We start from the raw sequence: 27,481 nt of genomic DNA, 5'->3' as shown, positions 1-27,481 counted from the left end.
CAGCACGTTCTGATGAGTTTTGTCTTTGACGGGCTTGTTGCATTGCTGCAGCATTCTGAGCACGGGCGTCAGCACGTTCTGATGAGTTTTGCCTCTGGAGAGCTTGTCGCATTGCTGCAGCATTCTGTGTCTGCAAAGCATGTTGCCTCTCCTGACTGAGACTGCTGCGATGGTGCCTCTGTCTAGCAGTCTTGCACTTCCTTTGCAGATCATCTCGTCTTGCCTTCCTCTGCTGCTTTGTCTCATCAGCTCTAGGCCATACAAATACCACACCATGCTGCATGCACGTTTGATGTAGTTGGTGTTCACGGCCTTGTAGCAGACTTTCCTCATGGCCTTGGAGCATACCTGCCTGCTGTACTGCTCGAGCCAGATGTGCTTGGGCCAAGGTGGGGCAGGGGCAAGGGGAGCGGGAGATTATACATTCATTATTATTATTGCCAAATTATTCTGTTATTAATGTTATTCGTATTAGTATTAATTAATACACGCTTTGTCACAATGTTATCATTGTTTGTATTTATTTTGCAATGAAAATGCCACGCCGTGGAAGGACGTATTAAGCTGCTGTATATACACCTCAACATGGCGGGCATTTAAAACAAGGGAATTCTTCAGGATTCTTTGTAGTTAATTAGCCTAATCAACTCTAGGTCATGACAATCATTTTGGTGCATCACATCACATCAGAAAGCTCCAGGAGAAGTCCACAAAAAAAAAACATACCTCACACACACACACTTGTCAATTTATAGTAAATAAAATTTAGATTAATTACAAATTATGTAGAAACAACTTTTCCAAATGAACTTTTTTATTCATAACTGAAGAGATCAAACTAAACACTGTTATAAGTTGAAGTTAGGTGACATGTCAGGAATACCTGCAAAAAACATGCACAAATGAAAATTCACTGGTTGTAAAAGTATTCAGGCCCTTGAGGTCAATACTTGGTGAAAGCACATTTTGCAGCAATGACTGCTCTGAGTCTTTTTGGGTAGGTCTCTCCCAGATTTTCACAGTGAGATGGTGAAATCTTTGTCCATTCTTCATGTGAAAATTGCTCTGTTCTGAAAAGTTTGATGGAGATCGTCGATGGACTGCAATCTTCAATTCTCGCCATAAATGTTCAATTGGGTTCAAGTCAGGACTTTGACTGGGCCACTCAAGAACATTTATTTTCTTCTTATTCAGCCATTCCAGTGTGGCTTTAGCTTTGAGCTTCAGATCATTATCCTGCTGAAATGTGGAATCTCCTGAAATGTGAAAACCCAGTTTCAGATTAATGGCTGATTCAATCAGATTTTCATGAAGGATTCTCCGGTACATTAACTCTCCATTGTCTCTTCTACCCTTACAAGCTTTGCCAGTCCCTGCTGATGAAAAGCAGCCCCATAACATGATGCTGCCACCACCATGCTTGACAGTAGGGATGGAGTTGACTGGGTAAAGTGCAGTGTTGGGCTTGTGTCAGACGTAACGTTTTGAATTTAGACCAAAAAGTTCGATTTTTGACCACAAAACGCTTCTCCACATGCATGCAGTATCATGATGATGCTTTTTCGCAAACTCCATTCGAGCTTTTAGACGCGTTTTTTTCAATAATAGCTTCTTTCTTGCCACCTGTCCATGGAGGCTAGCTTTGTGAAGGGAAGGGGATATTGTTGATTGCTGAACACTGACCCCCATCTCAGACATAGAGCCCGGCAGATCTTTCAAAGTCATTGTTGGATTTTCAATGACATTCCAAACCAGTTTCCTGCTTGCCTTGCTGCTGAGTTTGGATTGGCGAACTGATCTGGGTAGGTGGAATCTGGGTGGTATGATACGTCTTCCACTTCTTAATGATGGATTTCAACATAGTCAAAGGGATAATGAGTGACTGAAATATTCTTATAACCCTCTCCTGAACGGTGCTTCCCCACCACTTCACATCTGACTTCTTTGGAAAGCTCCTTGGTCTTCATGCTTGCCTTGTTGGTTGACCAAGTGAGTTGCACCTTTAAACTCAGATAAGTGGGGGAGCTTAATTTTTAAGTTCAACCACTGATTACATACTGGTGAAAACTATTACACACATTTTGTAACCTTTCAAACAAATAATTTGCTCTTGTAGTGATTTAAGGTTAATCAGACAAAGAGTTTAAATACTTATGCAGCTGAGGAATCGTTATATTTTTTCTGTTAATCTAACTTATTCACATTTTATCTGCCTTTTTTAGCCTTATCACTTGCAGTAGTTTGTGAAGACTACACATATTAAGTTTGATTTGAAGGCAGCACTGCATGTCTAAAAATCACCAACCATTTGAGCTTTTACTCAATGCTATACCCTTTGGAATCTGTCCTTTTGGTTTGCCCAAGAGAGATTGTGGCTGATAGTGAAACCTTAGAGTTTGAGTGACTGAACTTCTTCAGGTTGTTGAGAAAGTTGATGGGGGGGGGGGTAGGGGTTGCAAAGCGGTTCTTTTGGAAAGAGAGAGTCAGAGTGTGAGATTTGTCTGTAATGAAAGCATTCAAAGTGTTTGACCAGCTTGTGATTTTGTCAAGGTCTGAAGAGAGAGAACAGGCTGCAGCTTGTCTGTCTGAAGGATGAGGGACATCACGACAGAGGGTGGCGTCATCAGCAAATAGATAGAGGATTTTCCAGAGATTCAGAGATAATTTATGAAGGTGAGGAATAGGAATGGGCCCAAAACACTGCCTTGGCGAATTCCAGTCTTGACGGGGAGAGGAGATCAAAGGATTCCGTTGAGAGTCACACGTTGGCTATGAGAGTAGAAGAAGTCATTAAGCCATGTGTGGAGTTGGCCTTGGATGCCATAGGCAGAGTTTGGAGAGTAAGGCAGGATGTCAGACTGTATCAAAAGCACGAGATATGGCCAGACAGCCCTGATCTCATTTCTGACATTCAATGCCTCCATCCATTGTTAGGGGAGTAGAAACAGCATTTCCAAGGTGGAGAACCTGGTCTGAAACCAAATTGATGACCTGAGATGAGGTTGTTTGAGAAAAGGAAGGATTTCATATCAACTGCGATGATGGATTCCATGCTTTGTCCCCCAGGTTTCTGCAGGTTGCACGTGGTCCACAATTAACCCCCGTCCTGGTGAAACTCCCACAATCCGGAGTCACTGCTCACCTCCACTCATTTGTTCCCTTCTGTGGAACCAACTTCCACATTCTCTTGAATCTTAGTCTTCCCTCCAATTCTTCAAGGCAGCTATTCACCACCATCTCAGATCATCCCCTGCCCAAAACCGTGATCTTTTCTACATCAGTTATTCTCTCCACCTCCTTCCTAATTTCCAGTTTTTCCTTCCGGTTTGCTTCTATATTGATCTTGTCCACCCAATGTGTGCTCGCCTACCCCTCATTCCTCCCCACACCCATTATTTGTCCAAGTCTCCCTCTATTATTTTGTCCTTCAACAGTGCTATTGGTGTCCCTCCCTCCACCCCCCTCTCTCTTTCCCTCTCTCTGCTCTTGCGCTGTGCCATCCTGACCCATTCAGTGTTCTCGCTCTTCCATGAACCTCGACTCTGGATACAAAAAAAAAGTCTTTCACAAAAAATATCACAGGAATGGACTCTCAAGGCATAGCAGGCTAGCACGCTCTCCTCAGAAGCAAGAAGACCTCGGTTTGATTCCCAAAAATGTGGTGAAACTTCCATTTGGTCACTCTCCCATAAAGCCTAGATTTATGAAGTGCTGCAGAGAATGTTATCCTTCTGGCAGGTTCTCCCATCTCAGTCAAGGAACTCTGTAGTTCTGTCAGAGTGGTCATTGGATTCTTAGTCACCTCTCTGTCCATGGTCCTTCTTGCCCAGTTGCTCAGTTTGGTTGGACGGCCAGCTCTAGGAGGAGTCTGGGTAGTTCCATATTCTTTCCATTTCTTAATGATGGAGCTCACTGTGCTCTTGGGAACTTTCAACACTCTAGAAATTGTTTTATAGCCTTCCCCAGATCTATGCTTCCTCACAATTCAATATCGGAGTAAGTTCCTTGAAAACTACATGGTGGAGTTTCTGCTCTGCCAGGAATGTCAATGGTGTGACCTTCTATAGAAATGTGTGTTTCTTTCGAAATAATGTACAATCAATTGAATTGGCCACAGCTGGACTCCAAGTCGAGTTGCAGAGACACTTCAAGGATGATCAAAGGAAATTGGATGTACCAGAGCTCAATTTAGAGTGTCATAGCGAAGGGGTTGAACACTTATTGACACAAGACATTTCAGCTTTTGATTTTTAATTAGTTTGTAAAAATTTCGAAAAATATGTTTTCACTTTGTGATTATGGGCTATTTTGTGTCGATCGGTGACAAAAAAATTACTTTTAATCCATTTTAAATTCAGGCTGTAACACAAAATATGACACAAGTCAAGGGGTGTGAATACTTTCTGAAGGTACTGTACCTCTTATCAAGTTGGAACAAGATTTGTTGCTCGAATGGCAGTTTGATTTTTTTTGACATTTCAAGTTTGCCCTTTCAATCCCAACTAATGTTTGAGTTTCAACTCAATTTTAACAACGGGGAGTGGAGAAACAGAGGTTTAGCTTCATGAGTCAGGTCAATCCTCAGTAACAGTCATAAAAACAAAGTCTCTAAAAAGTGATTGTTCACTCAAATCAACCAATACGTGATGTTTCAAAATGTGTCCATCATTCGGCATGATTTAGAATTAAAGCATTTTATCAGAAAGAGACCAAGCGAAACAAGTAAGCCAGTGATGTGTATGTGTGAGGCCATGCTTACCTTCTTGCAGCTCAACAGTACTGACAGGTTCTCTGGGAGGAGAATCCCACAGTTTTTGCTTTATATGTGCATTGCGCAAAACTGCATGGAAAGTCTGAAGAAATTCAATTTCGGAATCTTCTATCTTCACTGCAGGATTCTCACCTGCAAACAATGTGACATCAGTTCATGACAAAAAAAAATAGGACAAATAAATGGGGGCGGCAGGATGGCAAAGAGGTATTCCCACTCGCCTCTGAGCTGCCTAACCTGGGTTTAAATCTCGATTCAGCTACAAATTGTCATCCCAGTGTCAGACAAGCAGGGTGTGGGAGGCATCAATGCATGTGCTGTCATTCAGATGTACGTTAAACTGGGCTTCCTATCTGCCAACATTAGTTCCATCCATCCATTGGGCATGATGCAGAGCGTTGTTGCCTAAGCAGTCTCCTGGGCTATTGGGCACAATCCTGGATGGGTCACCACTCCGATACAGGATATCAGCAAAGCTGGCACTCATTTTGCTGACCTCTGAAGGATGACAGGCAGAGTCAACCCCACCTGGTATTAATTCAACAGCCGGGCAGGATTTGAACTCAGGATCCTAGGATCCCAAGCCCACCACCCAAACATATTAAGCCAACACCAGGCATAACATTAGTTGGTATACATTAAAGATCTCACGGTGTCCTTTGTGAATAATAGGTGAGCTATCATCGGCACCCTGAACAAATTCCAAATTTCTGCCTTAACTTACACTGTTACAGCAGGTATTGCATCAGCAGCACAGCCTTGTGCTGCGTGAGAATAAGACCAAGAAGAACAACAAGAACTACAAAAACACCAATAAGAACAAGAACAAGAAAGAGCAATCAGAGATTGCAGACCCTCGCCAAGACTTGTTTTGTGTGGCAAATAAATGGAAGGATGTACTAAATGAAAGGTTGTTGATTTCAAATGAAAGGTCTAAATGGTCGAGTTGTAAATGTGAAAAGGTCAAAGGTCTGAAAAGGTCTAAATGGGTCTAAAGAGTGTAATTTAAGGTCTAAAGGGTTGGAATTGTCTGTAGGGGTCTAAAGGGTCTTAAAAAGTCAAGAAGGGGTCCACAGGGTATTAAAGGATCTGAAAGGTGTGATGGTCTAAATCTAAAGCGTAGAAAGGAGTCGAATGGTTTTAAAGGGTGTAGTAGGGTCTATAGGCTCTTAGGGGTCCAAATGGTCTTTTAGGTTATCAGGGTCCTCAGTCTTCATGGTCTTAATGGGTCTTGGGGTTGCAAAGGGTCTAATGTAATTCATTCACATACTCACATTCTGTGTGGACAAACAAACAAACAAACAGATCCAAATGCAACAATAAAAAGAGCAATCAGAGATTGCAAACCCTCACCAGGATTTCTTTTGAGTGATGTATTTTTATAGGTTCTCAGGAAAATCCAATATGGCTGTCAAACCATATGACCCATGTTCCTCATGGATAGGCGATCATTTGTGTAAAGTTTCGCCTCGATCTTTTCAGCCATTTCAGAGAAGACTTTTGAAGGTTTAAAAAAAAAAAAACCCAATATGTCCGCCGAATCACGTGACCGATGACGTCATCAAAAAAATTAGTGGACCATTTTATCCCTAGATGATCCTCAAAATTTGTTATACTGATCGGATGTAGCATTCTACATATGCAATTTTGACATCATAACGAAGGCAAGTACCTATGATGTCATAAAAAATACCACACTCATTCCCCATGAGGAATGCAAGCTATGTGCCAATTGTTAACCCATGGCTTGGGGTACACTTGTGTGAAGTTTCCCCTCAATTTGTCCAGCCGTTCTGAATAAGATTTTTATAGGTTTAAAGATAAATCCAATATGGCTGCCAAACCATGTAACCAATCTTCTTGTGTATGGCAGCTTAGCTGCCAGGGTAGCTATCATTTCTTGGAAGCGCGACTGTGTCGCTGATGCAGTGCCCCTCCATCAGTACACACTGGTTGGTACTCATTTCACCGACCTCAGAAGGATGACAGGCTGAGTCAACCCCCTGGTGAATTAATTCAGCAGCCAACAGGGCTTGAACTCAGGACTCGAGGATCCCAAACCACCACCCTAACCATAAAGCCAACACCAGGCTTATGTGACCAATGACATCATATGTGAACATTGTAAATTGAGTCTTTAGGATTCACTTCTCTATCTTAACCGGACTCTGTGGAATAATGGTGAGAGTGTCTGCTCTGAGTCTGGGACGTCAGTGGTTGAACCCCGTGTGAGTCTTGGAAGTAAAAAATCCTGAGATGACCCTCAAAAATTTTCAAACTGATCGCATGTGGCATGCTACATATGCAATATGACGTCGTAATGAGGGCACCAATGACGTCATTTAAAAAAATCACATTCATTCCCCAGGAGGAGTACTTGCTACGTGCCAAGTTTCTAATTTTCCCTTGGTGCAGTTTCAGAGATACAGGTGCATCGTTTTTCTGGTTTTCCAATATGACTGCCACGCCACATGACCTATGACATCATAATTATAATTGAAACATTCTACATGAGAAGTCACACCAATGGTGAAAATTTCATCTTCATCCGACAAGCAGTTGCAGAGAAAAGCACAAAGGTTCTGTGCGAACAAACAGACAAACAAACATACCCAAATGCAATACCTTCTCCGAATCCTTCAGCGATGGTAATAAATACCCTCTCCTCTGGCGAGGGCAACAAGGAGAACACAAAGAACAAGAAGAACAATACAAAGAACAAGAAGAACAACACAAAGAACAAGAAGAACAACAGAAAGAACAAGAAAGAAAGAAAAAAGAAATGAGCAAATTCAAATCCATCAAAAAAGAAAAAAAATTGAAACACAATATGGGCAAACTTCCAACACATTACAAGCAAGAAAACTCAAAAATATAATTTGACACAAATACATCGGTTGGACATGCCTCCTGCAGATGTCAACCCATTGTTACATTTGATCTCAATTAAAGGTCACATGAAAAATGAAACGTCCCTTAAGAAAGTGAGAGACAGAAAACGATGACAAGTAGAAGAGAGACATCAGATGCTTCCAACGAGAGTTATGGTCTGCAAAATGATTTACAAAGGGCACATGACCTTTGACCTGTTCAATCTAAGATTGGTCAAGCAGCCCATAAGTGTATCAGATATGGTTAAAATCTCCTGAGTAATTCACAAGTGATTGCAGGAAGACAGAATTTCAATTCATGGGCACTTGACCAGAGGCCTACCACCTTTTGAACCCAAAATAAAATTGGTTCATCTTCGTAGTACATTTCATTGTTATGCCAGGTTTGGTCAAAATCCCTTCAGCGGTTCACAAGGTATTGCGGTCGCAAAAATCTGCTACTTTCAGCATCCGGTCACATGACCTTTGACCCCAAAATGTCACAAGTTTATGAAGTTAGGAATAAAGTAAACGCAAAGAATTTTCAATGGAAACCGTGTGCCACGGCTTAAAGAGAGAGAACTGTTCAATTTGATGCACCGTACTCTTTACAGAGCGTTGGGAATGCCGAAGCAGCTTCTTGATAAGGGTTGTACTCAGTGGTTTGCCATTGCCTTTCCAGCATTGTTTGTCCGTGCTCTACCCTTTTAAATGCTGAGCATCAAACAAGGAAGCAGCATGCACCATTATTAAAGTCTGGTATGACTCACAATGGGTTCAAGCCACCGATGTCCCAGACTCGGAGCAGACGCTCTCATAATTATTCCACAGAGTCCGGTTAAGATAGAGAAGTGAATCATAAAGACTCAATTTACATGCTTTAAGATGAATACTATATCGAGGACAAAGAAACTTTACATCAGATGCTCCCAGGTCCCAAAGTCAGATCGTAATAACCAAGTTTGGTGCTGCCTGAGATGCGGCATCACCGTGTTCTCATCTTATAACGAAAGTGTATGCACGCGTGGTGTGGGTCATTTGGGAAAAGCTTTTCACTGTACTTCTGTGCCAAATCATTTCTGGCTGTCGTTAAATGTACAAATGAAATCTATAATAAGTAGTCATTTACCGAGAGCAAAAAAAAAAAAAAAAATCTCACTTCAGTCCAGCCTGCCACATGAACAATATTAAAACTAGGCATTTTTACCCGGCACTTTGCTGACAAATTTAATCAAAAAGACAGCAAGTTATACTTCAAACATTCTGCTGTATTCACTCGATAATTTGCTGAGGTCATCTTCCATCTGCTTGGATGTCAGCTAATATCACCTTCATCAGCTATTCTTGCTGCTTATAAACTGCATTGTGCAAGCAACAATCACTTCCTCTGTCCCTCGATGCTCAGCGTTGTTTGCATTGGTTTGAACCTCCGCTTACAATTGGTGAAATGAAACATTTTGAAAATGTTGAAATTATTCTCTCAGATTTCAACATCACCATAATGTATATTATCAAGTCGTTTAAACCTTTCGTATAGAAGACGAAAAGAAGAAGATTTGTAATTTCCAGCTACCACCAAGTGACGCTATATGATACACATTTACATGGAGAGAAATGGGGTCTTCCCCCAACCCCAGATATGCTACTCTGACAGAAACCATACTTGACATGCAAAATTTGGTTGCATTTGCTTCAGTTGTTTTTTTTAAAGTTTTTGAAACATATATAAATAAATAAACAAACATGTAACTGGAGAGTTCATAGAACACCTTAACCCTTGCAGTCTTGAGAGAAAAAAGGACATGGGCAGAGTCTGTGAGCAGCAAATTGCATTGGTCGTGATGATATAAAACGCCGTAATATTTTGTCCGAGTCCTGCGAAACGGAAGGTTTATGAAAGTGCCATGAAGGTGATTTGTGTTCTACAGTGTTCAACTATATATTTCAATTGAAATCAAATTATGACTTTAAAGGTTGTAGAAATTTTTTTTTGGAAGTTTACCGCCATTGATGGAGGTCTTTTACATGACTTTATTTAACATGTTAAATGAGTTTTTTCTGCCTGTTGTATCTGTCCTTTGTGACATCGCTAAAAACAGCAAGTTTACTGTTTGGAATGATTTTCAATTTTGTTTGACAAACAGACAGACATACAGAGTAAAAAAAATAAATAAATAAATAAATAAATAAACTTATCTCACTACTCCGCGTATGTGCAATCGGCACAAGTTCAGAGCCAAAGTTCTGCTAAACTGCAGGTTCGTTTTCCAATTAGTGTTCAAAATATAATATTCAATTGAAATCAATTTGTTCCTCGATCATATACTGAAGTTTGTGGGCAGACAGACAGATAAAGTCAACCAATTGCTAAAGTCGTGGACAGACGGATAGACAGACGGAGATAAATTGAACCAATTGCTCAACCCTGCTCTTCGCTTCACACACATGGGGTAAATATACAACACCACCTTTATGGTAAAGATAAATCGACGAGTAATGTTCATTTTAATGGGACAATCTGTACCTTGAAGAGCATGTTCAGCTCTCACGAAAGTCATCCTGTAACATCTCAACTTTATCTCCATTAATGGGATTGCATGTTGCTGACAAACTGCTTCCATCACAGCTGTTGGTGCCATCACATTGTCACCAACCATGTCTAAAAATATGGTGACGCTTCAACGTGCAGAACAAATTCCATTTCTTAAATAACCGGGTGTTTGAGGTGCCCCGAGACCTGAAGGTAAGTCCAGCAGCATCTCTCGAAAGCGCAAGAGAAAATAAAGAAGTACAATCATCTATATATTAATACTGAAGGGCAAATTTTGTGCTCCTCCTCGCGGTCGCGTCACGTTTTTCTCGGTACTGTGACCTGGACTGAAAGAGACTTCGTACCTGTGAGAGTGCATCGCGCATAGTGGCAATAGTCAACTTTCAACTCTGAAGCAGAATAAACACTTTTCGTTTTACATTCGTTTACATGGCCACATGTGACGTCACCGCTGAGAGGCGTCAGGATATTATCGGTCATTCGGTGACATCATTACGTCTGCCGTCGACAGACCGTTACCGCTGAGAGGTGTAATTCCACTCCTCAAAAATAGCGTCTGCAATGTAAAACCCTCTTCTGCGCATGCTGACTCCCTCAGAATGTGAATTTGACACAAAAAAATGTAACAAACATTGTATCTTCTATCTATATATTAATACTGAAGGACTAATTTTGTGCTCCTCCTCGCGGTCACGTCACGTTTTTCTTGGTACTGTGACCTGGACTGAAAGAAACTTCGTACCTGTAAGAGTGCATCGCGCATAGTGGCAATAGTCAAATTTCAACGCTGAAGCAGAATAAACACTTTTCCTTGAGATGGGGGCGAGGCAAGCAAATTTTTGGGTGGAGGTAAGGAAATTGAAAGCGGGAGACAGGGGGAAATGGGGCGGGGGCTGGGTTGAATGAGGCGGAGTTGAGTGTGAGGGGGTGGACAGGGGGGGTGGGGGCCCGGGGGCAAGTGGGGCGGGGAATCAAAAGACGGGGGTGGGTAGTGAATAGGCGGGGCGGGGCCGGGGTAATTAAATTTTTGGGCGGGGGTAAGCAAAGTGAAGGCGGGGGCAAGCACGCCCTGTCCAGTCCATGAACCTCGAGGATGGGTGAGCTGGTGAGGGTGGTTGAATGAACGGAATCCGTCTGTGACGGGGTTTCGGCTAGTCAGTAATACCAGCTGTAAGAAGAAGAACGTTGTCACGTTTCACACCTTTGTCTTGAGCTGTTGAATCATCCAGGAAGTCAGACTCCACCTTCACTTTCACAATAAAATCTGAAAAACCCCATAATCACATTAAGACAACCATCAGATTTCTATAACATTTTGGAAAGAGGACATTTCATACACTCCTTTGTATTAAAACATTATAAAATGACTTGAGCGTGAAATAAAAACAAGCAAAACAAGAAGCGAATACTTCGATATCGCACGGCTGGGGGGCAGTAAAAATCTAGGTTAAGAATGATGAAACAATTTTGCAGTTATAAAATTTAAATGTAGACACGGTGAATTAGCATGCATGATGGGAAGAGTTGTGACGTTGGACAAATTTCTATTTATAGCCCTCAGATCAAAGGGACGTACGCTGCCATAAGTGGTGACAGAAGACACAGGACAGAATAGCCAATTATATAACAGCGCGATGTCGCCGCGCTGTAAAATCTAACGTGCAAAAAAAAGAAAAAAAAAAAAAAAACACAATGAAGAACTAGAGGGGGAGCACTCGGGAGAGTGCAAAACCTCCGCCGCTAATACTGCTGGGTCACTCAAGTGAACCTTGTATCTTATTCATTAAATATCATGTCAACAGTGCTGACAGTTATAGTTCTTTTCTCCAACATTTTTTTTTGGGGGGGGGGGTGGAAATCACTTAAAACATGTAGAAATGCAAAAAAAAGAAATCGAAATTTTGTTGAAAAAAAAGTTGCAAAATTTTTTTTTTCCTCGAACAATTTTTTTGGGGGGAGGGGGGGTTGGAAATCACTTAAAACATATAGAAATGCCAAAAAATTCTCTATTTTTTTGGGGGGGTAACAATTTTTTATGGGGGGGGTTGGAAATCACTTAAAACATGCAGAAATGCAAAAAAAAAAAAAAAAAAAAAACTAAATTTTTTTTGGGGGGGGGGGGGCCAAGTCCAAAATTTAATGGCATTATCCTTGGACCATACCTAACCCCCCCACCAAGTTTCGTCAAAATCCGTCGAGGAGTTTTTCCGTAATACTGTTCACAAACAAACAAACAAACAGAAAGGGGTGAAAACAGTAACCTCCATCCATCTTCGAAGATGGCGGAGGTTAACGAGAGTTACAACGCTGCGCGTCAACAACTAACGGAACAGGAAGATTATCACTTCCTGCTCAGAAAATCAACTTCCGGCGTCCACAGAAAACGTCGCTCTTCCGCATTAACCCCGCCCACAATCCACCCGGCAATCTCCGCCCACATCACACCCAACAATAAGTGTGACAGAAGACACAGGACAGAATAGCCAATTATATAACAGCGCGATGTAAAAAAAGATTATACACAATAAGCTTACAGTTTCTAAAGTGCCCTAGTAAAACAAAATGAACACCCCTGATTGTAACTAAATTGTATTTTAACAATAGATTCTCCAAACAGGACCAAATGTATCTGGTAGCATGTTCTTGGAAATTATACTGTCCTTGAGAACGGAGCTTGTTCTCGATGTACGGCATGCGAAACCATCTCCCAACAGTAAATGCATTCCATACTTGCTGATATATGGTAAGATGGTTTCAGGAGTGTTCATTTTATTCTGGCAGGGCACGGTGAGGGCTGACACTGCAAATCATATGAAATCAGCTTTGAGTTGTGTCATCAGGCTTCGATTTCTCACCAGAATATCTATATATTACTAAAACTCTCATCTTGTATGTATGTATGTATGTATGTATGTTCCCGAAATACAGCCAAAACGGTACACGATAGCACAAACATTTTAGGGCCACCTTACTCGCGGCGTGCAGTATCAGGTTTCGTTCAAATCGGGCAACGAAAAAAATTTATTAAAAAATCAATTCTCGATTCAGTCAAGTACTCCGGGATTATTTGATCAATGCAAACAACCTCAGCAGTATAGTTCGCTGGAGCTATCTTTTTGTTTTTTTCTTGAAATTATTTTTTTCATCAACCAGTCACAACGGGAACCCAACGGGTTCACGGGTCGTCTAGCAATCTATAAATGTGGAGGTTTCACAGTCAGTGTGTTACATTAACAATTATACCATTTTATATATACACCATTGAACAGGCCATCTCATCTGCTCGCGTTATGTTGGGGATGTTAAATAACCCACGATACTTCTCGAGAAAGACATTCCCTCCTCAGATCTCTTGGACAACAGCATGAGCGGGGTTGCCACACCACCAGCCAAGTGCTGCATTAGCAACAAATAAAAGAATTACAATTTTTTTTTATAGCCTCTTGACAAGGAACCTTGCGCCAATTTTGAATTTCACGCAATACCCAGTAGGAATTGCAACTGGCTATGTACTTTGCTCATAACTGTGAACAAGAGCCTTGTGCGGCCATGCCATCATCTTTTTGAATTCTCATCAAATAGTTCTTGAATATATATTTTGCAGAGAATCAAACCTGATGTTGCTTGCTTGTAATTATTCTGGTTGTGTCATGGATCACTCTACAATCGATTTTTTTTTCCTTTTCCTCAAGAGAAGCTCATGGAAGAGCAAGGTGACAGAGGGTGGACCCGACAGTGGGGCAACAGTTTGGACACAATAAGCAAGGGAATGGAGTAAAGGAGGGATGGAGGAGGAGAGGAGGAACTGCAAGTAAGAGGGTTAATTGAGCAGAGGGTTTAAAAAAAAAAAAAAACTGTGGGTATGTATGGTAGATGACGTGAGAGGATGGTGCATCACCTGCTTCAAGTCTTGAGGGGAAGAGTGGGATTGAGTAACCTTGACAAGGTGGTTCCACAGATGTGATTTTAGGAGTTTAAACAAGAGTTACTCTTGTGTGTGTGAAACTTGCTGCACCCTAACAATACTCCCAGTTTATCTTTTTTTTAATTCAGTACGAGTGGAAGGAGCCGGTGAAATGGCAATAAAGAAATGTAAAGTGCTGGATGGGTAAGAATCATACTGAAATACGCAAGTTGGTGTCTGTCTGTTTTTTTGACCGCGACACATTTGGTCATGACTCATCCAATCTGAACCAAACTTGACAGAAGGACTAAGGGTCATACGATGGAGGTTATAGCGACTTCATTTCACCCCACCCCCTCCCCCCATCAAGGGGGTGTCCGCTTTGGGTGAAGTCCGTGTTCAGGTGCATGTCCGTGATAAGATAGCTAGTGGTGGTGTTCTTCCAAGTCCGCTTCTAATCACAAAAGTAATCACAACACTAACTGGAAAGGCACCTCTGCCACGCAATGCCTGATCCAGTAGAACATACTGGGCCCAATAAATTTTTAGATATATATATATATATATTATTTTTTTTTATCCATCTCAATGGTGAGGAATCACTTTAAAAATAAAAAATAAAAAACTCTCGTATCCAGATCCGGATCTTCACCAGAATTGAATCAATTCTTCCTCATTACACACCCAATGTATCCACCAAGGCTTCGTCTGAATCTGTCCACAACTTTTTGAACTATTGTGCTATGTATCGTTTTTGGCCATATCTCTCAATAGTGAAGAATCAATTAAAAAATTATAGGAGCTGGATTGGATCCGGATCTTCACCAAAATCGAATCAGCTCGTCCTAAGAACACACCCAACTTGTCCACCAAGTTTCATCCAAATCCATCAACCTTTTGAGATATCCAGGACACAAACAAGACAGGGGTGAAAACATAACTTCCTTCTACCTTTGGTGAAGCAGGTAATGCTGTTTAACGCTAAATGGAAAGAAATCTCGAGGAATCCCAACATCCTTGAGGCATCGATGCCTATTGCGTCCATCACAGAATAACAGACTGGAGACTAGATCTACTGTTATATATATATATATATATATATATATATATATATATATATATATATATATATATATATATATATATATATACATATATATATATATATATATATATATACATATATATATATATATATATATACATATATATATATATATATATATATATATATATATATATATATATATATATATATATATATATATATATATATATATATATATATATATATATACATATACATATACACACACCCCAGAGAGGATAATAACATGACCCTTTCTGTCGCTCCTGTAGGGAATGGGTGTACTAGTAATGAAAATAAAGATTATATGATGCAAGGGGCAGTATTGGAGCATGTCGCACAGGCGAAGGATTTGGGGTGGTTAAAGTAAGATACGGGGAGTGGGAGGTTAGCAGAATTATAACTGAAAGGAGATAGTTTTAACACGATAGGAATTTAATGAGGTTCCATCCAGAATATAGTGTTCGATTTTGGTCACCATATCTCAGGAAGGACATTGCTGCCATCAAGAGGGTTCACCCCTTTCTGTCTGTGTACAGTATATCTCAAAAAGTTGTGGACGGATCCAAATGAAATTTTGTGGACAAGTTTGGTGTGTGACAAGGACAAACTGATGAGATTTTAGTGCAGATCTGGATCTGGATCCGACTACTAGAATTTTAAATTGCTTTAAAATGATTCCTTCGTTTCTGTGATTCCTTCTCCCATGACACTTACGTTTAAATATACCTGGTCTCGGGGTTGGCTTCTGCTAGTTCTGGTTGCCTCGTTTGATGGTTTAATCTGGTCGTAGTGTGGTTCTGAAAACAGGCTCAAACCGGTTTCAGGCCACGCTAAGGACGAATGGTTGTTGGGCTGGATCAGAAAGGTTGCAAGGGCCTATTGGCACTTCGTCGGGTTAATTTCATGGTCCCGACAATTATTGTAACGTGGCAAACAAGCCCAGGAACTTACTCAGGGCTGTAAACTTTGCTGGCAGTCGTGGTCGCTGTGACACAACCCGCATGACTTGAACCGGGTAACCGTAATGGGCAGCAACAATATGTATGTATGTATGTATGTATGTATGTATGTATGTATGCAAGCACTGCCTCTGTCCATCACTGTGATTGTGACAACACTCAAATTTGGTAACACAGAAACACAAATGAGCAATCACTTGAATTCCAATTATTTTTTTCTATCGGATTAAAAATATATATATATTCGAATTTTCAAGCTCCAACTGACAAAACCACTTCGTCAATGAGAATTTGGAAAAACTTAAGAGTCTCCGACACAAAAACGTTGCTATGAAACATTGGTGGCACAATGATCAGGAGAGTTTGTGGGGGGGGGGGGAGTAAACAAACAAATAAATAAATAAACCAAAGAATGTTTCATGTATTGAAGTCCAAGAAACCTTTGTCTTGCGAGGAAGGATCAGCCATAAACTCAGACTTCACTTTGACTTTCACAATTGAATCTGAAAGAAATAAAAAAAAAAATACCGTTAGTTGAAAATTTTTTGAATCATTTATTTTAAAAATAATCAGTTGCACAGATCTCCAGGAAGTGTTTAATTTTAAACATCCATAAAATATTTATTTCTAATAGAAAATAATTCCGACAACATAATACAGCACAGACCCCACACAGGAATCAGAACATCACGGTGAGTACAAGCGAGCACGTACCGGGTGAGAGATCCTCAACTTTGTGTTTACCAACGCACGACCCACGGTCCTCAGAAGCTCCTGAAGAGACTGTGTTTCCTCCAGCAGAGCCACTCGTGGATGCCGGGGGATACACTTTGAGGTCTTTTCCGGTGAGTTCTTTCTTACTATAATTCACCGACCGGTGTTGGAGTGTTTGTTTATTTGTGTGTTTGTTTGTTGTGTGACTCCTCCTACAGTTCTGGTCCAATTACATCCAGACTTGCTGCAGAGAATCAGCATAACCCCAATTAATGTATAAGGCTGTTTTTATCTTTGCCGGTGGTCTTGGGGGAGGGTGAGGAGGGACACAAATTATATATGTAAATGTGTGTCATGTAGCGCCGCCTCCAGGTGGGGGAGGTTATTACAAGTCTCCACCATTTATAGTAGTGTTCCTGTCCCCACATTTTCCAGTGTAGTGGGGTGTTTTGAATTATAAGCATTACGTATGTTTCTGCTTCATGCAGGTAACCCAGGTTATCTATTTTTTCCTATCCAGAGCTGTCACTTGCCTATACACTGCCCAAATATAGGTATGCGTCGGAAGATCGTGTTGCATGCTTGGAACAAGATCGCCCATAGGGCGGGTACTCTGCTCGTCATTCATAATGCACAGCAATGGAAAATGAAAAGACAGTACACTACGACACTCAGGGCTACAAATTTGGAGCGGCGATATCATAGCACAGACCCTGCACATGAACCAGAACAAGCAAAAACATACCGGGGAAGGGATCCTCAACCTCGTGTTTACCAACGCTCGACCAGCAATCTGCAGCAGAACTTCCTGAACCCTCGACTTTGACTTTCACAATTGAATCTGAAATAGATAATAATAATAATAATAGAAAAACATACCATTAATCAAAAAAATTTTTTTTAAGATAATTTCTGTCAAAACCAAGAATGGCGATCGGAAGAGAGCATACCTCCGCCAGGCTGAACAGTTTACATTTTGTATTCTAATGATAGGCCGGATCTGGATCCGGACCTGAACCAAAATCTAAATGGACTTGTTCTTGTCACCTACCTAACTCATTCACCAAGTTTTGTCATAACCTGTCCACAACTTTTGGAAATATCATTTTTGGCCCAATTTCTCAATGGCGAATAATCACATTACAATTTCTATGTTCACACCCGGATCCTCACCATAATCTAATCAATTCATCCTCATCACACAGCCAACCTGCCCAAAAAAAAGTTTCGAACAAATTTGTTCAGAACTTTTTGAGATATCCTGCTCAAAGACAGACAAAGAAAAATACACAGACAAACAAAAAAATTCTCGTATCCATATCTTCACCAAAATCTAATCAATTCGTCGTCACACACCCAACCTATTCACCAAGTGCTGTCCGAATCGTCCCGTATCTGAGATATCGTGCTATATATCACTTTTTGACCCATCACTCAATGGTGAAGAATCACTTTAAAAATTTGAGTATCCAGATCTTCACCAAAATCATATCAATTCGTCGTCACACACCCAATCTGTCCACCAAGTTTCATCCGAATTTGTCCATAACTTTTTGAGATAACCTGCTCATAGACAGACAAACAGACAAACAGGGGTGAATACATCATCTCCGTCCACTTTCGGAGGCAGAGGTGATAATAATTCAAAAAAGATCTCCAGGAAGTGTTAAATTCTAAACATAGATAAAGTATTTAACTCTAATAGAAATGACTTCCTGCAATATAGCACAGCACGGACTCTGCACAGAAACCAGAACATCAAGGTGAGTACAAGTGAAAATGTACCAGGTAAGGGATCCTCAACTTCGTGTTTACAAATGCTCGACCCACGGTCTGCAGGAGAACCTCCCGCGCCGTCTACTTTAACATTCACAATTGAATCTGTAATTAAAAAAAAACAAAAACATGCCATTTATTAAATAATAATTAAAACCAAAAATTCTTCAAAAAATAATCAGTTGCACAGATCTCCAGGAAGTGTCAACTTTTAAACATGCATAAAATACTTATTTTTAAATATAAATGAGTTCCTGAAATAAACACAGCACAGACCCCGCAAAGGAACTAGAACGTCACGGTGTGTACATGTGAAAACATACCGGGTAAGGGATCCTTAACTTCGGGTTTACTCATGCTCGACCCATAGTCCGTGGGAGCACCTCCAGAACAGACCACGTTTCCTCCAGCAGAGTCGCTCTTGGATCCTGGGGATTCACCGGTGAGTTCTTGGTTGATGTTGCACAGTAATGAAAATGAAAAGACAGTATTGTACACCACTACACTTAGGCATACAAGTTTGGAGCGGCGTGTCCAAATTGCGGAAGCTCACAAAACTCCTCCAAACAATCCCCTCACTTATAAACGATTTCAAGCAGGCAGATTCACCATTTAGAGCAGAAAATGCAAACATTGAAAGCATTATTATTACTGGCAGATAACCCGGTTCCACCGAGCTGTTGTGGTTAGTGAGTTGTTTCAATCGATGTATGATTTCCCACGGCTTGTTGCATTTTATTTTTAAAGTCTTGCGACCAATATAGTGCTAATGTACATGGAAACTGGCTTTTCATTTTTTAAAATACTGAAAAGCAGCTAATAGAGAAGTGCCTCTGGAACGTTCTGTAATATGAAGAGTGCTGATGACATTAGGTCAATGTGAAAAGATTACATAGCAAACCTTTTAGTGGCGGTGGTGTCTCCAATTGTGGCTGCAATTTTACTTTTCTTGAAGAACACAATGAAGGCACTTCTTTTTGCCAAGTCTTGGTTCCAGAATGAGCCTTTGACGTCCTTCCAATGTGGTACGCATTGTCACAGTCATAGTCGCTGGATGGTTGGTAATTGAGAGCAGCTAATATCCTAGGTAGCTGAGTGGATGATTGTTCTTGCATAGCCACAGCAGCTTCATACCTCCGACGTCTCCGGCGAGCAGTTGCATGTGCTGCGGCATCGTTCAGTTGTCTAGATCGTCGTTGTAGTAAGGACTCCCTCAATCTGGCTGCTCTGGATCGCCTTGCAGATGCGGTGCGAGCACCTGTAGATAAATGCGTTTTTCGTTTTGACATCTGCACGTAACGCTACCAACTCACTCGAACAACCTGAGTAGTTGGTCAAACAAACTTTATTTCTGTAAAGGAATAAGAGAGACCATTAGTCAGAGTGGGAAATCAGGAGTCGATCGGCGCAACGTACAACAACGCGTGCACGATCCCAGCAAGCCTCTGCACTTCCATTTATTCAATTCCAGAAAAAATACATGACAGGTAAGACATTGGAGAACGAGAAGAGCACTTGGTGGAGTGCATATCTCTGCCACGTAATGTCTGATCCACAAGAACATATCAGGCCCAATAAATACATAGATTTTATCCCCATCTCTCAATGGTGAAGAATCACTTAAAAAAATTAAATAAACCTCGTATCCAGATCCGGATTTGGAGCTTCACCAAAATAGAATCAATTCGTCCATGTCACACATCCAACCTGTCCATCAAGTTTCGTACAAATCTGTCTACAACTTTTTGAGATATCCTGTACACAAACAGACAAACAAGAATAAGATGTCGTGCAGAGCACGATACTTGCAATATCCTTAAAACAAATTTGACCTCAAAAATAATTGGGTGGTTGAATTCAGTGACCTGAAATATAAATCCTCTTCAAATTTCATGTCAATCGGATGAAAAGTGAGGGTTTTAGAAATACAACCTTAGTTGCTGACCTTGGGCCTATGTTGACCATTTTGACCTCAAAAACAATTGGCTCCTTCCTTATGACAAACTCTACCATGTGGTGAAGTTTTGTGAAGATCGGTTTAAAATTTTGACCTGTCGGCGACAAACAGACAGACAAACAGACAGAATAACAAAATCAACTGACGAATATACTTGAAAAATGTTCGATTTTGCAACTAACAAACACAGACAGAAAGGGCGTGAAAACATCACCTCCTTCACCTTCGTTGGCGGAGGTAATCATCAAGAAAATCAATGAATTAAATATACCTGCCAGTGATCGAATTTGGCATAAACGATCGGTCGGTACTGGAAAAGGACGTGTGTGTGTGTGTGTGTGTGTGTGTGTGTGTGTGTGTGTGTGTGTGTGTGTGTGTGTGTGGGTGTGTGGGTGTGTGGGTGTGTGGGTGTGTGGGTGTGTGTGGGTGTGGGTGTGTGGGTGTGTGTGTGGGTGTGGGGGTGTGGGTGTGGGTGTGGGTGTGGGTGTGGGGGTGTGGGTGTGGGTGTGGGTGTGGGTGTGGGTGTGGGTGTGGGTGTGTGTGTGTGTGTGGGTGTGTGTGTGATGTTTTTGTGGAGTTCTACTAGAGCATTCTGCTGTGCAATGTGATATACTAAAATGATCGTCATGATCTCCTGAGTTGATTAGGCTAATGAACTACAAATAATCCTGAAGAATTCCCATGTTTTAAACGCATGTAATGTTAAGGTGTATGTAACAGCTTAATAGGTCCTTCCGCAGCATGGCATTCTAATTACAAAATAAATAACAACTAGCCGGGAGGCGACGAGGGTTCGCGGGAATTATTGAACAATGCCATGATAGGTACAATTGAGTTAGTGGAAGCTTTTGAGGAAGCCCTACCGTAAAAACCTATCTCTTCCGTCAAAATTGACCAAATCAAATCGGATTTTTTATATGTTGTACTTCTGGACATTACGCACAGCTTCTAGGAAATGAAATCGCAAGAAAAAAAAAAATTATGAAAAGTTCAAGTGAGCGTGGCTCCGCCCACAAGGGGAGTGGGATTCCCCTCATACAAAAAGACACAACTTGACCATGATATTTAGCTTGTGTCCAAGTTTCATCAAGATCGCATCAAACGTCACGGAGCTGTGGTCTGGATAGAGACACAAACAGACCGACAGAGACAACGAAAATAGTGGTCACTGCTGGCGCCCGTGAACCAAAAAGAATAAAAACATTGTAACAAACCATATATTAATTAATACTAATAATATTAACAAAACATAATAATAGTATCATTTGGCAAGAATAATAAGGAACGTATAATCCCCACCATGGCCTAAGCACATCCGGGTTTGGTGACAAGGAAAGCTAATTCTCAAGCAGCACAGCAGGCAGGTATGCTGACAAGACCATGAAGACCAATGAAAAGTTGATGCAATGGACCAACTAGTTTGTTGAAATATTTTCTGCGTGACAAATTGGGGAAAGTTGGCCTTATGGGTTGTGTAGGAATTACTAATGTTGGGCGTTACAAAATGCACTTGGACCGCTTTCCCTTCTTTTAATCAATTTTATTTAAAAAAAAAAATATATATATATATATATATATATATATATATATATATATATTCAAGGCTTTGTAATAAAATTTTATTTCACTGCACACCACACGTCACAAACTAAAGAAACGCACAGAAAAAGCTTTTATTGCAAAGCTAACTGACACAATATGTTTGTGGTTTTCCCATTAGATGCAAAGCCATACAAATTATTTCCAGTTCCAACTCTTGAACACACGAAGTAGAGTTGTGCGGAACAAAAGCAAGGAATGTCCACATTCATACCTGCAACCTTAAGTGACTGTCCTCGAGCTTTATTCACCTTCTAACGATGCCCTGGAAGCTGCTTGTCGTGCACGTTGATCCTCAAGGCGAGCTTGCGTCTGCTCTGTCGTCTCACGTGACCTGGACACTGCCATTCTCCTTGCAGCCGATTTGGTTCTACCCAACAGGAATCTTTTTTTTGGTGGCATTTGGCAGTATATATAGATATATAATGCAGGTTAACAGATTTCTTAATTGAAGAGTTATCTTGAAAAGTCGACTCTTAAATCAGAATCCAAAATATCTTGGTAGCCCAGAGGTAGATTCACTTACACGCAAAGTTCGTTTTCATGACCTGGGAATGCAAAATAAATAAATAAATAAATAAATATCGAGATCAAGTAATATTGTATGTATGAGCAGGTGAGGGAGCATGAACATGGTAGTGGTACAAGTATCTATATTATAAAGCAGGAGTGTCTGTGCGTCCGTCCGACCGACTGGATAACTACTCCCTCAGTTTAGGGGATAGCCCCACCAAACCTTGTGTGGAATGTTTTGGGGTCCCAGCCGGTGTCCCAAGGTGGGTGTGAGGTTTCATGAATACAGTACCTCAAAATAATCCTATATATTATTTCTGTTAAGGTCTGCGCGTAATTTGACGTTTCTCCTCCAAAACTGCCGGACGGATTGTCGCCACTTTCGTCATGCGGGTGCTCTGTGGTCTAATGTACATAATGGGCTATGTGAGATTGCGCCAGACGGACAGGTTTGGGAATTTTTGGCGGTTTTTAAATTTTTACATTCGTTTGCATGGCAACTTATGACGTCACCGCTGAGAGGCGTAATTACATCATCAGTCATTCGCTGACGTCATTACGTCTGTCGTCGACAGACCGTCACCACTGAGAGGCATAATGCCACTCCGAGAAAACAGCGTCTGCAATGTAAAACCCTCTTCTGCACATGCTGACTACCTCAGAAGGTGAAGTTGACACAAGAAATGTAACAAGAAACATTGTATATAAAGAAATTCGATAAATCACATTGTGAACACTGGATATATCATGACGTCCTAAAGAACCCTCACGTTAGACATTTCACGAGAATCCGCGGGTTTGGCTAGTGTTGATTTTGATTTTCAATCTGTACAAAGCTGTTCCCGCTCCGAATGGCGCCTCAGGAATCATGATGTGGCGTTTCTCTTCGTTTACCTCACGAGTGTTTGTAATATTGTGTTTTGTTATATTAATGGTATAGTATTAATTTGTGATTGGATTGATGCTGTTTGAATGAAAACATCGAGAGATCGAGTTTAAAAGAGAATAAGTCTGGTCCACCAGAGGTATTTAACGATGTAAATTGTTTCAGAAGTCAAGGATGAGACAATGTGATAATGTTTGACCAAGTTATAAAAATGATCAACATGATGAGTGACGAGTGACAGGTAATTAGCTGCAAAATGTCGAAACCCCGGTTTCGTTCAACAACTTTCAAAATTTGACCTTTGCATAACCTCCAAAGGTCCCAAAACAATGTTGGGGACATGAAAATAAGGAAACAGGATACGTGCTATAGCTTACTGGAGTTAGTTCGTCGAAGAAGGTCGAAAACCCGGTTCGATTCCCACAACTTTGAAAATTTGACGTTTGTGAAGGTTAAAGGTCAAAGGTCAAGGATTATGAACTTTGGTGCAAAACTTCCTCTGGAACATTCCAGGAACAATATAATGTCATATAGGCTATATCGCATTTCGCACTCCTCGGATTATCCATACTTTGATGAAATCAGCGTAAAAACAAACTTGAAGGGGGCGCCATGGGCAAGGTGTTTGAGATAGAGCAAAATGGTTTCAAGACTTTGGGTGGGGAATGACCTCAAGATTATGCATAAAAAATATTGTCACCCTAGCTCTCAAAGTTTGGGCAGTCGTATGATTTTTATGTCAAAATTCGAAATTTTCTAAGTTCGTGACCTTGACCTTGGGACGAAAATGAAAAATCGAGCTCCGTGGGGCTATGCAGGTGCCATTGCGCTAACCAAATACCAAAACCTCTGCCAGATTCGACAAACCCCCTCGGACAAGATGCAAATTGAAATTGGCTACCCCCTAAAAACATAATTCGCAATTTTCTAAGTTCGTGACCTTGTGACCTTGACCTTGGGACGAAAATGAAAACTTGAGCTCCGTGGGGGTATGCAGGTGTCATTGGGCTAACCAAATACCAAAACCCCAGCCAGATTTGACAAACCCCTCGGAGAAGATAATTTTTTATGTCAAAATCGCAATTTTCTAAGTTCGTGACCTTGTGACCTTGACCTTGGGATGAAAATGAAAACTTGAGCTCCGTGGGGCTATGCAGGTGCCATTGGGCTAACCAAATACCGAAACCCCTGTCAGATTCGACAAACCCCCGAGGAGAAGATGCCAATTGAAATTGGCCACCTCTAAAAACACATGTTTTTTGGGCGTGGCTCCGCCCATAATGGGCGCACCACGCCCATTCTCAGGAAAACACAACTAGATCATGATCTAAACCTCCCACCAAAAGTTTATCAGGATCGGATCAAAACCCACGGAGCTATGCTCGGGACAGACAGACAGGCAGACAGACACACACCAATAACTAATATAGTGGGCACTTATTTTTTTCGTGAAATTTTTTTTTTCGTGAACCAATAAGGAAATTATGTGAGGGATTCCCATCTGTGACATTCACGGATTCGACATCTATCTATCTAATAATTTATAATTAAATAATAAATAATTGGAGGTGGTGTGTGGGTCGTGGAATCGTTTTCGCTAAATAAATAATCGGAGGTGGTGTGTGGGTGGGGAATCGTTTTCGGTAAATAAATAAATAATTGGAGGTGGTGTGTGGGTCGTGGAATCGTTTTCAGTAAATAAATAAATAATTGGAGGTGGTGTGTGGGTCGTGGAATCGTTTTCAGTAAATAAATAAATAATTGGAGGTGGTGTGTGGGTCGTGGAATCGTTTTCAGTAAATAAATAAATAATTGAAGGTGGTGTGTTGGTCGTGGAATTGTTTTCGGTAAATAAATAAATAATTGGAGGTGGTGTGTGGGTCGTGGAATCGTTTTCGGTAAATCAATACACATATTATTAGAAATCCACAAAGACAGAAATGCCGGTGATTCCATTTATTTTGGATCCTTTTCACTTTGGTCAATAACGTTGGATCGAGGAGAGATCGAAGGTGGAACGACGGTGTAGTTCTTTACAAACACTGTATACACACCTGAAATGACGTTAAATAGACACCCCATTTTTGAAGGACTACCACTTGAAAAATAAAACCTCAATCAAAAATCGGCTCGAGTAAAATTTTCTAAATATCTCGAAGTGTTTAATTCCGAAGTCTCGTTTCTCTACATTCAAAACTGAAGGACAAGTATTGAAAATACTCTACGCGGTTTTTCGGCCGCTGCACAGCAACGGGTGGTTGCTAGGCAACGAAATTCAAACGCGCACATATATATATATATATATATATATATATATATATATATATATATATATATATATATATATATATATATATATATATATATATATATATATATATATATATATATATATATATATATATATATATTCCACCTTTTGGCAAAGTTTCATCGAAATCGGTTACTTGTTCGTGCTGTGGAGCCTCGCGTTGCAGACACGCGCGCACACACACACACACACACACACACACACACACACACACACACACACACACACACACACACACACACACACACACACACACACACACACACACACACACACACACACACACACACACACACACACACACAGAAAACCCGACAATAAGGGATATCTCATATATAGCGAATCCAACAAACAGACAGGGGTGAAAACAGTAACCTCCGTCCATCTTCGATGGCGGAGGTTAACGAAGGAAATAGAAGTCTTGCCAGAGACACGGGAGATAGACCGAGTCGAGACTGAAATAAATAAAACGGAGGAAACAGAGACGAAGATCCAGGAAGAAACGAATAGACACGAAGAGACAACGGAAATCAAATGTATAGAGACGCGGGAGATAAAAAAAAAGTGGAGGAGAGAGTCCACGATAAAGACGGTGAAAGCCGCGACCCGATTGTCCGTTCTGTGGGCGCAGCGGCCGCTCTTGGTTAACCGCGGTCGTTCGCACGCCGGCGGGCGGGAATCCACAACCGTATTAATCGGACAAGTGGTTCCCAAGTTATGGCCATTTATTTACCAAACCAATGACAGGACACGGTGCTATGACGTCACGATTGACGTCAATTCTTTATTATTTTTATTTTTTTCACGTACGGCCACGCACTGGTTTGTAATAATTGCGCAATTTATTATTACATTTTTTTGCACAAGTCCTTCACGAACAGGCTGTCCACCCCCTCCCGTGCATAGCACGTATACCTTGCGAGTTTTATAACAAATCCGGAGGTGCAATGCGCCCTAAATGCTCCTTTTTCCAGAGCTATCTTTATTACAATTAGCGCGAGCAATTCGTCAAGGGTATTAAGAGTTCCGTTTAAATGCCTTTCAAGCATATACTGCGTTACTTTGTGTTTAGTTGTAAAATGATGCGGTGTAACCATTAAAACATAACGGTTCAAACTCACCATGCTATGAGGTTATCAGGTAATGGTGAAGTCTGTTGAACGAAAGGTAAGGACAGTCGGATCTTGAGGTGAACAATTACTGAGGAGAAGAAGAAGAAGATTGTGAGGAGGAGGAGGAATACGACTGGTTAGTTTTATGATTCTTGATTGGCCCTGAGGTATATCCAATCAAAACGTACAATAGGACACGGTCACGTGATGTCTGGTGTGCAGACATTCGTGAAATGTCAGTGAAGCAAGATGTTGATTCGTTGCTGAGATGTTCTGAGTGAAGCAGTTTTTAATAACAGGCGCACGTGTGAGCACCAGTAAATAATTTTTCTGTTAAGACAACAAATTACAACAACCTCAACATACGATCAACACAATCTATTTTGTAAAAGCCTTATATCTGTTTCCACGCACGTCTACAAAGCCACTCCCACGCATACCTCTCATTACATCTGAAACAAATATGTG

At 40.9% G+C, this 27,481-nt stretch overlaps 1 protein-coding gene across 19 annotated transcripts in view; it reads right to left on the bottom strand.

The window, feature by feature from the left end:
- LOC147009679 (uncharacterized) overlaps positions 1 to 27,147 on the bottom strand; it is a 52,146-nt gene extending 24,999 nt beyond the window's left edge. For 3 of the 19 annotated variants that reach the window (XM_085860730.1, XM_085860731.1, XM_085860732.1), the window contains exons 1-11: positions 27,023 to 27,147; positions 22,443 to 22,739; positions 19,537 to 19,893; positions 18,959 to 19,063; positions 18,645 to 18,740; positions 17,605 to 17,700; positions 16,586 to 16,648; positions 11,394 to 11,456; positions 7,397 to 7,438; positions 4,760 to 4,903; positions 1 to 378 (exon numbers count right to left, since the gene is read on the bottom strand). The exon at positions 1 to 378 is cut by the window's left edge. In XM_085860730.1, the coding sequence (XP_085716856.1) occupies positions 1 to 378; positions 4,760 to 4,903; positions 7,397 to 7,438; positions 11,394 to 11,456; positions 16,586 to 16,648; positions 17,605 to 17,700; positions 18,645 to 18,740; positions 18,959 to 19,063; positions 19,537 to 19,893; positions 22,443 to 22,593 (1,495 nt within the window). In that variant the 5' untranslated portion in view covers positions 22,594 to 22,739; positions 27,023 to 27,147. Of the gene's footprint in view, positions 379 to 435; positions 1,257 to 4,759; positions 4,904 to 7,396; positions 7,439 to 11,357; positions 11,457 to 16,585; positions 16,649 to 17,604; positions 17,701 to 18,644; positions 18,741 to 18,958; positions 19,064 to 19,536; positions 19,987 to 20,580; positions 20,687 to 22,405; positions 22,740 to 27,022 lie in introns of those variants that run through there. The other 16 variants (XM_085860724.1, XM_085860725.1, XM_085860735.1 and 13 more) reach the window with 14 other exon arrangements.
- Positions 27,148 to 27,481: the final 334 nt, after the last annotated feature.

This window comes from Eptatretus burgeri, chromosome 17 (assembly GCF_056783735.1).
Source record: "Eptatretus burgeri isolate ZD-2024b chromosome 17, Ebu_testis_v1, whole genome shotgun sequence".
NCBI classification, from domain to species: domain Eukaryota; kingdom Metazoa; phylum Chordata; class Myxini; order Myxiniformes; family Myxinidae; genus Eptatretus; species Eptatretus burgeri.
This window is presented reverse-complemented; position numbering and strand designations above follow the sequence as displayed.